The sequence below is a fragment of the Condylostylus longicornis genome, unplaced genomic scaffold, assembly GCF_029603195.1.
Source record: "Condylostylus longicornis isolate FDR11 unplaced genomic scaffold, ASM2960319v2 ptg000055l, whole genome shotgun sequence".
Lineage (NCBI taxonomy): Eukaryota > Metazoa > Arthropoda > Insecta > Diptera > Dolichopodidae > Condylostylus > Condylostylus longicornis.
The window spans coordinates 4,751,128-4,767,414 of NW_026578024.1; the positions used below are offsets into that span (position 1 = coordinate 4,751,128).

The 16,287-nt window shown below is 23.5% G+C and overlaps 1 protein-coding gene across 1 annotated transcript in view; it reads right to left on the bottom strand.

Moving 5' to 3' along the window:
- LOC129612058 (uncharacterized) overlaps positions 1–13,274 on the bottom strand; it is an 84,055-nt gene extending 70,781 nt beyond the window's left edge. Inside the window, exon 1 of the mRNA XM_055525508.1 lies at positions 13,177–13,274. Coding sequence (XP_055381483.1) covers positions 13,177–13,231 — 55 coding nt within the window. The 5' untranslated portion in view covers positions 13,232–13,274. The remainder of the gene's footprint in view (positions 1–13,176) is intronic.
- Positions 13,275–16,287: the final 3,013 nt, after the last annotated feature.

Here is a 16,287-nt window from a genome sequence, read left to right on the forward strand (position 1 = left end):
AAAATGAGTTTATGATAAAAAGTATAATATGTAGAAAATATTCGAACATATTATTAATATTAGTATGTTTATATATGTAAGTCCTTTTTCGATACATAAATTTTGTAAAAAACATTGAATCCAAATGTGTAGATGAAAATTTGTTCTCTCTCTTTTTTCTCTTTAATTTTAATTTAATATTTTTATTTTTACTAAATTTCATTTAATTTCTTTTTATTATTTTATTATTCTATGTATGACATACACATATATTATATATCCTTTGTCTAAGCTCTTACGTTAAGGATAATAACATAAGATCTTATTGCTAGTGTTCATTGTACGTTCTCTATTGTTTTATTATTATACTTGCAAACTTTTAATATAACTTATATATACACTTACCTCATACTCAAATGTAACAGCAGAGAGAGAGAGAGAGAGCTAGAGAGTATAATAGTATAGTAATCTAAATAATATAAATAGATAACATAACATAACTTTTCGATATCAAAGAGAAAGGGAGAGAAAGAACAAAAAGAAAAAAATTTATAGTATCATAAATAAACATGAGCAACAAATAAACTTGGCTGCATTTCATACACATACTACATATGAAGCAAACATAATAATAATAAGAAATAAACAGAAAGAACAGTTAGAGTACAAAACAAAATCAAAAGAGCAAAAAAATGAAACATCACATATAAAAAAGAAGAAGAAAATGGAAAATTTTTTAAGGATATTTTCTTTTTTGTTTTTTTTTTTTTGTCATGGCTATCAATTTATCTCTTGTTATTTTTTTAACATTGTTGAATTTTTCTTTATTTATAAAAGGAAAACAGAAAAAATAATAATATTTATCAATACATAATATTGTTATACATCTATACTGTTATACATATATATTGTTATACATATTATGGTAGTGTATGCATAAATATGTACAACAAAGTTCCGAAATTTATTTAGTGACAGTATAATCGTGTATTTAATAGAGTTGGCCAACAACAAAAGTTTTGCACGAAAACATGCATGACTTCTCTTTATAAAGAGAATTAAAACAACAAATAATTTAAAAATAGAATTTTGATTTCTTCATTTTGGTAATACTCGTATTTTCATAAAATAAATAAATTTATTAAATATTTTTTTTTCAAATTTCAAAAGTTTACGATATACGAGTCTGTGATATTTTTTATATCTCATGAAATAAAATTTAAAAAAAATCTTACTTAAACTAAATTAAAAATTGAAATTATTCCTTAATATTTCAGTTGAATTCAAGCAATGCCTCATTAAAACTAGGAAACTTTAATTTAAGATCTTGTTTAAAACTAGGAAAATATGAAATGAATTGATATTGAAAGCTATTATGTATTATGTAAACTACCCTTTTTTACCAGTGGCGCTTACACATACGACAAAATTTAAGATCATATCTACGACAAAGTATGGAAGCTGTTTATATATCAGACTGAAATTATTGAATGAATCACGGATTTTATGACAAAACTTGATAATTTTGTAATAAAATAGAAAAAAATTTGCTGGCCACTGCGCAAAATTTCCATAAAAAATTAATTATTCGCACATTGCTTTTAAAAAATCAGACAGTAAGTCTCATGATAATAGATTAATTTCTGCAAGGTCGTGCAATGTTTAATGTCAAATAGTGTTAACGTATACGTCTTTCATCATATTCACATTAAATTTAAGATTTTGTTGTATATGCTCTATGTCGTATAAAGCCAAAGTAATTGTCGTATATATTCTTAGATTTTAGCATATATGTCCGATGCCGTATAAGGTCTAAAAATTTGTTGTATATGGCTTAAGCAGTTCCTCTGAAAATAAATATAGTACCTTAAAGTTCTGTTACAATTCTCTTGATAAATATTTAGCCAGTTAATAATATTCTGGCTTAAAAATGTGAATTAATTTTGTAATTTTAATAGCATCTACAACAAATTCTATTTACTCTTTCTAAATGTTATATTTGCATAATATAAGTTTTCAGTTAAATATTTCAATTAAATGTTATGTAAGCGAACTTGGATTAGAAATTAAGAATTAAAAGAAAATTTCACTTGATTTTTCAAATTGTTGCGTCGTAGTTTTTAAAAAAAGTCACGAGAGGGAGTAAACTTTTAATTATGAGAAAATTATCCTATATAATTTATTTAATTTTAATTTAACTAACATTTATTTGTCACCCAATCCAACGCATACTAAATAATAAAAATGTTATACTAAATACATACTCAAGCTGAAGTGTTTATCAATTTTAATGCCGACATAAGCTCAAAAAACAATTGGGACCCAATAATTTTTTTTTTCTACTTTATTTTTTTTTCTTCCTTTAATGTATAAGAATTTAACGCTTCGTTAACAATCATTGTTATTTTTATATTTATTATAACGAGTATAATATGAACAATTTTAGGACCAATAAAATTCCAAAATATTATCAAAAACGTTTTATACGAAAGATAAATGCCCTTTTATTATATTATACATATGTATGTATGGGAACATTAAATTATGTGTTTATAATATTATTTGGTATTTCTTAAGAAATAAATATTTGGATTAGTAGAAGAATATATTATGTATTAAATTCTAAAAATGTACTAAAAATCTTAATGTTTCATAATATTTTCGTTTATTAAAGTTGACAAAATTTTATATTAGACCCATCAATATGGTATTGTAACTATACATAATATGTATATGTATACGTTTGCATGTATGAAGACCTTATTTTTCAGCAGTTTAATAAATATTGAATGGAAGAAGAATTAATGTCTTTTTTTTAATTATTCATATACGAGAGCGAGTATATTTACGAAGGATGTGTCCAACACACACAAACTTGTATGTGTTATGAATCAATTTTTATATTGATTCATAACACATACAAGTTTGTGTTATGAATCAATATAAAAAATTCAATTGAGTGTGTGGAATGGGAGACTATGTGGGAGAGTATAGCAGAAATTTTATAATAAAATTTTGTGCAACTTTGCTTACCATATAATATATACTTGCACAATATGTGAATGCTTTATATTAAGCGAATAGAATGTAGATGAATAAATTGTAGATAATTCAATGAAGTTTAGTGTAAAGACGCTCGATATTTGTGATAGAATTGCTGTTGTAACCACTGTTATGTACAGTCATTTAAAGATTTGTGCGTTTAAATCAAATTTATTTTAAAATTATTAAGATGAAGCTCTTCAAACCAGTCTTAAATTTACAAAATCCTAGCTCTCTAATGTAATAGAAACCAAATTGTTGTTCCAACTAATATTTTTCTGCTCTTGTGCTCGTCTTTTAAAAGGAGTATTCGTTAAACGTGTGTTCGAGTTTGTTTTTATAAATTTAACTATAGAGAATTGTTTCTATTCTATAACTAAATTTTTAAATTTAAATTTAAATTTTTTCTTTAGATTTTTACAAAAATATAAACAAAATATGAAAATATTCCCACGCTTTCCCCAAGTTTTTTTGTTTTTATATAAATTGTATCTCTAACACAAAACAAAAACAAAAATTAGAAAACGGAAAGGTCCTTTGAATTTTTCAATTTTTTATTTTTTTTTTCAATTTTAACATATGTAATTTCCTAGCTATTTTTCATTTCATGCATCTATTGTTTGTATCTAATAAAGGATTGAATCCTTTTTTGTTTGTTTCTTCACTATACTGTACTATACACACATAGTACACTTTGTGTTTTTTGTTCCTATCTCATTTTTAAGGGTTCATTTTATTTTTACAATTTTTTTCTTCTTTTTTTGCTTTTTCTATCTCAAATGTCAAACATATTTATCGAAAATATATTGAAAATGACTGGTAAAACATAGAAATGAATTCAATGTTGTTACGAAGAATAAAGGATAATGTTATCCGAAAAACTAATATACAAAAATAACAAAAACATAACGAGCAGAAAAAAAAACACTAACGTATAACAATATTTTATAAAAATATATACGAACGTAATGGTTTATTATAGTGTGTTTCAAGTTTTAAAAGCAGTTGTTGAGGTTATGTACAAAGTAACTTATGGATGGAAAAGTAAATGTGACACAAGAAAACAAGAAAACAAGAAAAACAAAAATAAAAAATAAAAATTAGAAAAAAAAGCAAATTTTTTAAAATCATTTTCTTTCTAATACTAAAAAATTCTTTAAAGTTAATCGTATATGGCAAAGGATATTATTTAAAGTAAGGAACGTGGGAGAGTAAAAAGGATTTTCGTAATTTTTAAAAAAATTTTTTCTCTTGTTTTTTTTTTTTGTTTGTTTGTTATAGTTAAAGGTTTTAATACTGAAAGAAAATTGTTATAAATAAAATTTTATTGGCAGATTTTCATTTTTTTGTGATGTGAGAAACTTTAATTTAGTATTTGATTGAGAAATTTAATTTCAATTGACTTGTAAATTTTGTAGGTTGACTAATTTGTAAAAAAAATATTGAAGTATAGAAACAAAAAATTGATGTTTGTATATGCGGGGATGACAATCTGAAATATTAAAATATTTTTTTGATATTCCTTCAGTTGTTATGATTTCAAATAAGGCGTTATTTGTTGAGGTATTCTTTCAAAATAGTTTCAGTAAATTCTTCCTTGCTCACATTAGGTTTTCTGCTAAATTACAGAGGATTAATATAATAAAGATTCTTCAGTTTGTAATTGAAAATGTGTAATAATAGTAGCATATGAGGTCAAATAAAAATGTTGATATATAGAGTAGATTTTTAGATGCCGAAATTGTTTACATGGTTTAAGTGAAATCTTCTTCTGTTAATAAACATTAAGCTTGTTTTCGAAATTAAATTACTATTGCAAATTAGAGACAAAAACCTTATAATAATTTAAAAATCCAAATGGAATTCATTTGTGAAATTATACTTTTATAAATTTTTATTTTCGGCTGGAATTTAAGCAACTTACACAGTGAAAAAAGACCCTTTTGAATAAATTTTCAGCAATTTGATCGTGATTATACTACTTTGTTAACTGTGATCATGTTTTTCCCCTAGAAAACTTGAATTTTACGAAGAGTAGTTTTCATACTTGATAATCTAATTGAAAAAGCATTAGTATATCAAATGAGATTTTGAAACAATTTCAAAAGCATTGAATTGAATATTGTATTTTGGAAAATAATTTGGAGAATGCTATACATATGAAAGGTTATTGCTGTAATTGAAAAAATATTTCAATTTCTTATAATTTTTTTAAGTCAGGTTCACGAATTACATTCAATTCAATTTATTAATATAATTTTTAGGTTGCTTTACAAATTTTTAATTCGCAGAAAACAGTATGCGTTTCATTTACGAAATTAACAAACTAAAAATTTAATTAATTCTTAGAATGAAATGTAAGAAATACAATGTCGATAACTACAACGTAAATATTGTTATACAATTACGATTTTTGGAAATCGAACGAACTCATTATTAATATAATTTGAAAAACCTTGATATACCCACATAAAGTTTTGTTTATATACGAACCAATTTGAAATTTTATCTACGTGGAGCTCTTTACTACCAAGAATGGACTAGATTCAAATTTAAATTTAAAAATTAATTAATTCTGTAATTAAGATCAATTTTGTTTTCCCGCATTTTGAAGCTGAAATTCAAGAAATGAAAAGGGTTTTGCTTTATTTTGTTTTAATAATGTTTTTAAAAAAATTTTGTACGTGTGTAAATCAAACTTTGAGTTCGAGTTTAATTTCGCACAAAATTCTATAAGTTTTTTTCATTTTTCTCGCCTATTTTCTTTTATATTAAGTTGTATACACAATATATATATATATTTTTATATATATATGTAGGTAGTTATGTAGGTGAGTATATATAATGCTCCTTCTTGTATACGAAGGTGTATTTTGTATCAAAAGAATTCTTCTTTTTATTTCTTTATTACATTTTCTTCATATATGTACATATAGGACTAGTATAAGAGTTCAAAAATTCTTTGTAAGGATTTAGAAAAATATTATTTGCAATAGCGATATATTATAAACATATATCCTTTAAGAAAAGGATTCTAAAAATTTAAAATTCAAATAAACATTACAATAAAGTATGAAAGTATATGGATATGTTATATATGTGTATGTATATGTAGGTGTTTGTGTGTTATGCCTCATGTAAGATTTCGTCTAAAATTTCATGAATATTTCAAAAGAGTGTGATTTTTTTTTCTCTTTATTTTATTTTACACATAAACAAAATGTAAGCCATTTTAATTTTATTTTTATTTTGTTTTGTAGGTTTTTTTTTATCAAAAAAAAAATTTGTATATATATATATATACATATATATATATTTTCTTCTTTGAAAAACTTTGAGAAAAATAAAACAAAATATGTGAAAATTCATATGAGAAGTTGAAAGTAGATCGAATACAAGAGTTGAAGTGAAAAAGATGAAGTGGAAAAGGGTTATAGGGAATTTTTCATGTTTTTTTTTTTGGGGAAATTCGATATTTGTATATAAAGAAACCCCATTTTCTAGATATAAAAATTTGTTTTTTTGATTTTTTCAGATTCTTTTGAAAAATGAGTAACAAAAAGGGTTAAAACTTTTAACTCTTATTCTCTTCTATATACATATATATATATTTTTTTTTATTGTATGATGGCAATTGTCGTTACCATTCATATGGCCAATGTAATTAAGGAACAGATGTGGAATAAATTTAATCTTTCGTTCGTCATTTTGTTTTATTTTTTCTGGCTCGTTTCTTTTATGAATTTTATACTTTTTATTTTTTTTTTGTTCCTTGATATCCTGAATGCAAGAGTGTAAAATTAAGATGGCAGAGAAATGAAAAATAAGGATAAGAAATGAAAACAAGTTATTTCAGCTATCTCTCTAACGAAATTATATTGAAAAGTTTAAGAAACAACTAAAACAAAAATATAGGAAAAATAAAAAAACTGAAAGAAAATTTAGAAAATTCATTCATTTTAAAATCAAAAAGAATGAAAAAGTTTTTTTTTTTTTATTCACTTTTATCAAGTCATGTTCATATTTTGATGAAATAGAAAAAAAAAATTCATTTTAAAACTAAATATGATCAGTGTTAGAAAAAGTATTAAGGCTATAAAAAAAGAAAGACTATGAAAATTATGGAAAAGAAATTGAAAAATTTGTAATTAAATTTTTTGTTTTTTATTTTATTTTTTTTTTGTTTCAAAACTCAGAAATTTTATTAATTTTCATTATGTGAATTTTTAAGAATTTGAAGAATTTTTTGTACTTTTTTTGTATATTTTTAGATTTAAAATAAAATAATAAGGATGTGGAAAAAAATTTTAACATATAAAATTGGAGAGCATATGGTTTTGATTTTGTCTTAAAATTATATGAAATTAAAAAGGATTATGTTACATGAAGATTAGAAATGGTTTTTGTGATAATAAGAAGCATTTGAAAACTAATGCAATCTAGTCTGATTATGTTGCAATTAAAACCGATTTAAATTGAGTCAATAAAACCCATCATTTGTAAAATAAAACATTGTCCTTAATATTTTTAATTTTATGATAAATTTAGATCTAAATAATGAAAGCAATATTAGCTAGAATAATCAGGCAGAACGTGGGCAGAAATAAACAGATTGGTACAAAACAGAGAGAATTGGAGATGCTATGTTGAAGTCCTATGTTCCCAAGGGGAATAACAAGAAAAAAAACTGAAAGCAATATTAATTTTCTATTGAAATATGTAGTTTTTTTTATCGTTTTAATAATATTGCATAATTTTAGGGACAATGCTAAAATTCGTAGGCTGGCATCAATGCTTAATAGGTCGGTACAGGGTCAATCACTTTTTGATAATAGATCGATTTCTATTATATTTTTGCTTTTATAGAATTTTGATGGAATTGCAGTGTTAAATAATAATTATGCGACATTTGATGAATTACAAAATTTCAAATAAGTGATTTAAATTGTTATCTAAAAATGTTAAATTGTGACTAAATTATAAGAGCAATTAAAGGATTTTCCTACAATTTTACTACTTAATAGTGATGAAGTGAAATACATTTAATACATGATCTTTGGCCTAAAAATTAGGTTTTTTTTTAATTGAATATCATAGCTTGGCAGAAAGGTTAAAGTGACAAGAATAGAAAACGATATGTGGAAATTGTAAGAGTACGTTTGTATGTAAAGAGCAATTTGCATCACTTTTATGATTTATCGATTTTAAATGAACAACTTTCAAAATCTATTAGTGATTCTTGGTTGTATGAGATGAATTTTAGCTAAAACAAATTCTTCACTTTCAATATCAAGAATTTTCAGCTTACGTATTCCAATATTATTTTCTAAAAAACTAAATTTTTGATTTACATGCAATATTGAAGGTATTAAAATTAAAAAATTCTGTCATACATCTACTTTTAAAGTTCGAGCAACACTTTACGTGTCTTTTATGAAATATAAAAAATCACAAATTTTTTTTATCTTGTAATTTATACATAGAATTTATCAATTTTTAATCACATGTTGTGTTTTTTTTTTTCCTGATTTTAATTAAATTTGTAATTTAAAAAAATCGAATAATGATTTAATAAATCAAAATGAAAGAGCATTTAAACAGCTGAAGAGCTCAATATTACAGTTAACATGCACACATACAGAGTAAATATATTTTAAAGTCATTGAATTGAATTAATTATTGGCACTTAGAATATGCGTTTATTAATAAATACAATTAATTAATTCGAATCAATTGTGTTAATGATAATCTCTGGAAATTTTTTATATTTGTTATCTTTTCAGATTTTTTTAAAATCTGTTTATCAAAAAAAATACAAAATTTACATCATATTTCAAGCATAAAAAATTTCAAAATTATAATTTTATATTATTAAAATATTTTATATTATAAATGTAAAAAAAAAATAAATAAAATAAATAATGTGATTAAATAAATTCAATGATATTGTCAGGGCTTGAAGTACTTACACAATTGTGGAAATTTTGTTATCTGAAAGTGCATGTGTTCAAGTTGATTTCAATCGAATTAAATTTAAGTAGTTTTTGACATGTGATTCTCACTCAAACGCACAATCATAATTTTTATAACTATACTACTGTTCTATTATATATGTATAATAGACTTACTTGAATAGGTAGTGAGAGAGACAACATTATGTCATTTGCAATTTTTTTTAAAATGACATTTGACTTAATACGAATTTTTTTTTTCATTTGCAAATATTTAAAAACAATTGATTTTATCATTAAGCACATAAATACGCATTGTAACAGGAATTTCGAGGAAAACAGATTAAATTTGAAATTTTAATTACAAAATAATAAAAAATAAATCTCATTTGTAATATTTTATCCAAGTGCATTCATTATTGTCAAATGAATTTTTCATAGGAATTGAATATTTGTTCGGAATGTTTTGGAATGAGACATAATTAGATTTTTCGATACAATTTTATAAATAATTTTCTTGTTCATTGAAAGTCCAACAGAAATGATAATGTAATGTATATAGTTCAATTAGTAGATCTCAATCGGGATAATATTTAGCTTTTAATAACCAATTGTACATTAAATTTAATTAATCGTTTTTTGTCCGGGAGATAAAATTTTTCCTTTATGTATACAAGTAAGGAGAACCTAATTCATTTAAAATTTGTAAAGTTGTCATATAAGATTTTCGAAATGTATACTTATATAAAAATCAGAGTTCTCACTTGATCTCAAATATATTCGGAATCACACATAGTCAAAATAAATGATTTTGGCAATCAAATCCCCAAAAATATTTCAGCAATAAGATGTTAGATTCACAACTTTTTTTTTGAAATGCAAAAATTTTGGCTTTTATTTAAGCCTCGCGAAAGAGTTCTAATCAAGTATTAATAAGGCAGCCATTTCGAAGTAAATGTCAAGATTTTTTCTATAACCCTTATTCTCTACAGACATTAAGAGTTCTGACCTTTGGTTTCTACTAACTCTAATGACTTTTTTCAATATTTTTTTTTACTTTGTAAAATTTTTGGCTCCATTTTATTAACTTAAATAAAAAGTTTTTTTTTGCATTTAATCGAAAATTTCATTTTAAATAATCAAAATTTCTGAAACAGTAATTAAAAATATTAGTTTTACTACATTATAGTGTACTTAAATACTTATAAATTTTTAAATATACTTTTTAATTAAATATTCAAATCAAAGACACATGTATGCTTACATATTGTACATACATGTATACTAAGTGCTCTAAGCAATATTTTAAAAGAGAATTTATTTGAAAATTAAATTAATAAAAAGAGAGAGAGAAACTGTAAACTTCTGTTACATAATAAAGAGTGTTGAACTTTGAATTGACATTTTTATTATGGTACTAAATGTAATTATAGTGTTACAGAAGCAATAGAATTCTCATGATTTTGTTCATAACAGTAGATCATGATATAAAAGTTATTGTTAAAGTTTTCGAATAAAAAAAAATAGCAATTATTATGCAAGACAAATTTGAAATATTTTAGTTGATCTTGTCAATGCTAATGTCTAATTAGATTGCATTAGAAGAACTTTTGTTTTTCGAAGACCATGTACACATCTTTATTAATTGGTCTATTTAAAATAATTTTTAAAAAAAATTGCATTTATATATGAGGCGTTTAGCACATTACGAACGTGTTTGCAAAAATGATATTTCGAGTAAATTGCGATTGAAATATTTAAATACTTAATTTTTAAGAAAATTTTTTAAATGGTAAAAACGAACTAATATTAAAATAGGGTGAAAATAGGAGTAAAGTAGGTATTTTGAGAATATAGAGCAATTCTTTAGGCCATTACAGCTCTATTAAACAAAATAACTCAATTTTGCAAAAATATTGGATGGGCTACTAATGTTCTGACCGGCTCATATGGTTTCGTAAATCTAATATCAATGAAATTGTTCACTCGTTTATTATTTCTAATTGTATAACTATGAAAATATAGTTGGAGTTTTGATTTATTCGAGTATATTATTGAGCCCTTTAATATTATAAATTGCATATTTTTTACTTATTATATGACTAAATTTAAATTATGTAAAGAAACAAAATAAATTTTTAAATTATAAAAGAAAACTTACAAATTCTTGTGATCTAGAAAGAATTCAAATGAATCAAATTTATAATTTAAATCCAATATTCTGGACAGCACTATAGAAAAATTTTACTTTAAAAACAATCTTAAAATTAAAAACAGAATTAGATCTTTGTTAAAAGGATTAAAAATCCGTAAAATGAAAAGGGTATTATAAAATTGTCATAACTAAAAATTTAAATTTTCTATCAGAAAAGCATAACAAAAGCAAGCAAATCCATTCATAGACTAAGGAGCATCACATATACAGACAAACTTTTAATGTAAGACTGTAAAAATGACTAAGAATAAATCAAAATTCTCTTTCCATCAAAAAAAAAATAATGGAAGAAGACTTTTCATATATGTATGTCATGTTATATAGTTTTAAGGAGAACAAAAATTTTATTTGGATTTTAGCTCAACTTTTCCAATTAAAAAACTTTTCCCTTTTATCAAAAGTTCCTTTTTGTGCTTCTCTTTGTTGTAGTATTTAATTGAATATTGCATAATATGCTGCATTAAACAATGTCATAGCTTTTTTACCCATAAAATAACAAAGAATTGGTTAAGTTTTTCTTCTTTTTTTTTTTGTTTTAAATTTCGAGCTTAATTGTAAGTAATTATGTGTCTGGTTTAGAAAAGTTTAAACAAAAAAAAAAGAGAGATTCAATTTTAATAAAGTTTGAAGTTTAAATAAAAAATAAAGGGAAGAATAAGAACGTAAAAATTTTTTTGAAATTTGGTTTACCATTTCTATGCCATAGAAAATAAAATAGAGGAAAATTTTAGATGATTACAATTTGAAAAACTCCAACCAAAACCAAAAGAAATGTGTCCCAAGTCTTAAATGTAAGCGTAGTTTTAGTTGTTTGAACACATAAAAATAATTATTAGAAATTAAAAAGAAAAAGGAAATTTCTAAAGGGATAAGAAATTTTTTTATTTACTTTTTATTTTTTTTCATTTCAGTAAAATTTAATGACGTCTGAGAAAAATTACGCTTATTTGGATAAAATGAAAATGTACAAATTAACATGAAAAAATGGAAATTTAATGTATGCAGCAAAAGTTCAATTTCATTTTATATTTTCTGAATAAAAGCTATTGAGCTATGGAACAGTATATAACAAGCGTAGTGACAGTTAGAGGGCAATATAAACTATGTCCTTCGTCCTTGTTTAGCTCATATAATCACAAATTTCTTAGATATTTGTTTCAACAGAATCATGAAGAAAAACAAATACTCTGTTATTTCATTATTGCAACAAAGATGTTTAAATAAACTCTTCATACGTATCAAAAGAACATTCTCATTACATCTTAAATTAGCTGATTAAACTCTATGCAGAAAACGCAATCATAGGATTTCATGATTATCTCTATATATAGATCAAATTTAATTTAAATGATTAAAAATAGAGTTGATCATGTAAACTCGGAGCAGATATTCGTACGAAAACTTGTTTGTCTATGACATAGCTGACTATAGGGATGACTATGATTTTAATTACGCTTGTTTTGTTCTAAAAGAAAAAAATAAATTTAGAATTCGATACTGAGTAAGAATATAATATATAATTATGTAATTGACATCACAAGCTGTTATTTTTTAGCATTACAAACGATGAGACAATTTTTTTTTTTAATTTTTACTAGAATTATTTTGAGCAATTTTATAAATGATTATTGACTTAAAAGAACATCGCCGGAAAAATTTTATATTTTTGTGGAAGATTGCAGCGAAAATGGAGTTAAAAATATTTATTAGTATATTTAACATAGTTTTCGCATTCCATTTCAAAATTTCGAGCAACTTTTTCTATGTTAGAAATTTAACATTTACTCAAATTAAACATATACTGTTGAGCAAAATTTTCAATTATTTTCTTTAAGACTTAACAATTTTGCATTACAAAAATTCACAATGTAATAATTTTAGATTCAATACCAAAAACAAATTAATTATTTAATAAATTCATAAACAAAAATATTTTTAAATTAAATATTTAATAATTAATAATAATTTCAATAAATTTAATTTACTTACCATATAATAAACAAAATATGAATAATTGAATCAATCCTATTATAATTTTATCCATTCTCAATTAAATTTTTTTTTCTATTATGATATCGTTATTTATAATTAATTTTTTTAGTATTAATTATATATTATAATTAATTAATTAGTTCTATTTTTAATAATTCTGTATTTTTTTCTCCTAAATTACCATTTTGGTAAGGTTATTTTTTTTTTTGTGTTTAAATTTTAAATTAAAATTGAAAATTATTCAATTTATACACTTAAAATACATTTAAAATTCACAATTAGATTCAATTTTTTTTTTATTAAATAAACACACTGATAAAATCATTTAAGTATGCCATGTATTCAAAATTTTTTCAGGTTTTTATTAGTTATTTACTTGGTTATTCGGTTATTTTACACTTACAATCCGAAATTTCCACACGTTTGAATACACAAGCCAAAAAGAGGAACAAATAGAAAAATAAGTAAAGTAGAATAAGTAAAGGAAAAATTTAAGAATTTTCCCTTAAGGAAAACATGAAAATATTCTTTAAAATATGAAAAAAGAAGGGAATATTTTTCTTACACAACACTTCTCTTGTATGAGGACACTTTTTTTGTATTGTATACGAATGTATGTGCATTCCAGTGTATAATAACAAATGTGTATTGTGTTTATATAAAAATTATTTATAGTGTGTTTTATGCCTTTAGATGAAAATTTATAAATTTTCCGAATATATGTACGTATACCCTCTTCTTATATTATAAATATTTCACACGTATTCCAAAAGGAAAGCAAAAAACAAAAAAAAAAAGATATTACAGCATGTAAACGAAGGGAATTTGTGTGAAACAGAGAGAGAGAGAGAGAAAGTGCGAACCGAGTAGGAAAAAAAAAAACAGAATATTGTACGGGATTTAAGAAATGAAAATCACTCTTTGAGAAAAAAAGGACACTCTTGGTGTTTTGTTTTACTATTTTTCTTTTATTGTTATTTCTGTTGTTGTTGTTGTTATTGTTGCGTTTTCTTTATTGATGATGTGTTCCTTCCAAACTCTTAGTCTCTTTTCTTCCACTTTTTTCTTATTTTTAATTTAGGTTATTCTCTGTTTTAAAGAGTTTTTTCTTTATTTTGTTTTATATTTTTTTTTTTGGTGCCTTTATTTCGTCCTTATATGCGAATTTCATTTTTTTATTTTTATTTAAGAAGTAAGTATATGTAGAATGAAAAAAAATCACAGTAACTGAAATGGAATTAATCCTAAAATATCCTTACATATATCCTTGAAAATACAATAAAGAAAATAAGAGTATAAAATTCACAAAAAAAAATTAATATTAAGCATTGAAAGTGTTTATTCTATTTTTCAATACATACGACATTATCGCACTATATACACTATATGCTTACTATATTGTACATTTACATAATGTATGTGAGTATGTGTAGGTGTATACGTCGTATGCACATAATAGAATTTTTACTATTTTATATTCTCATTCCTTTATTGTTGTTTTTAAATGTCCTGGGATTTTTTTTTTGTGATACCGTTACAAGGTCCAACTTTTATTCCATTTTTCTTTTTTTATTCCATTTTTTCGGTAAGTCGTATAGGAATGTATAAATGTATATGAATGTAATGTGTGAAAAAGGGGTCATATATACAAACAAATATAATATATAAAATGTCTTCGGAACTTATTGTTAATGGTTTGTTGCTTCTGTTGCTCTTCTCTGTTGCTAATATTTTTATTCCTTGCAGTTTTTGTTTTTTCGTTTCTTATCCCTGTTGTTATTGTTGTAGTTAGTTATGTTGTTTAGGTATTATTGAATGACTGGATATTTAGAAAGCAAGGATTCTTTAGAGTTTATTTTTTGTTTTGTTCTAGTTGTTTTTGATCCCGTTCCGTATATAAGATTTTTTTGCTTTTTTTGTTTTCGTATTGTTATTATTTTTTATTTTGATTTTATTGTTTAATTTTGTTTGTTTTTTTACTTTTATTTTGAACGTTTTATTTTGCTGACCCACCGAGATGAAAAATGTTGTCAGTGAATTTTTTGAAAGTAACCATACACGCTGGCTGCTTATTGATATTTTGTCCTTTTTGTTTTTTGTTGTTTTTTTTTTCTTTTTTTGTGGATTTTATTTACATTTTTATTTAGTTTTATTAGAGTTTTTTCAATTTTTTTTACTTTTACTTTTTCTTTGTTCAGTTCGATTATTTATTCCGGTTTTTGTTTTTATCCTTTTTTGTTATTTTTTGTTTTTGTTGTTTGTTTTTTTTATGAATTATTACATAAGACTTTTGTGAACATTTTTTATTAGGAAGAGTTTTTTCTTTATTTTCATTTTTGTTTTATTTTTGCTCCATTGAAATTGAATTTAAAGAGAATTAAAGAGAATTGCAGTGAAATTGCAATAAATGAAAATGGAGAAGAAAAGAGAGAGGGATTAACAACACTTTGCATAGAATTTGTGCATCCAAGGTTACCACCGAACTAATTTCCTTCAAAACGAAGAAAATGTTACCAAATGGAATCCTAAAATTAAATTTCTGATGTTTGCTTAACATTTTTATTTTTTTTTACTTACTTACTTAGTATAGACCTTACAGATCATGAAGGGCCTGAAATTTTTTTACAAACTAATTAGAAAATTAAAATACTCATTTCCAATAAATTTTCAGGGTTTTGTAATCGACGAATCGAAAGGAAGAGAGTGAATTTTTACATGTTTTAATATAGAAAAATTTTTCTACTTTATGCATGTGATTATTTCGACATTTGCAAAATATAGCCACCATTCAGTATTTGCTTTAAAAATGGCAAGTTTAATCGATATTTTGAAAAAATTTGTACAACACCAATTGGGGAAATCAGTATTTTTAAAACTAGATTTCTGATTAACTTTAGAATTTCAATTTTAAAAAATTTGGAACTCTCTACAAAAATTAATTAATTGAAAATAATATTGCGAAGTTAAATATTAATAAAATTAAGAACTTTTGTAAAATATTACTAGAATGGCAACTATTTACACAATATCGTGCTCATTGCTCAAAAAGGCAGCTTTTAAGCTACTGATTACGAGGCAATTTATGCGTTTATTCTGTAAAGCTTTCCA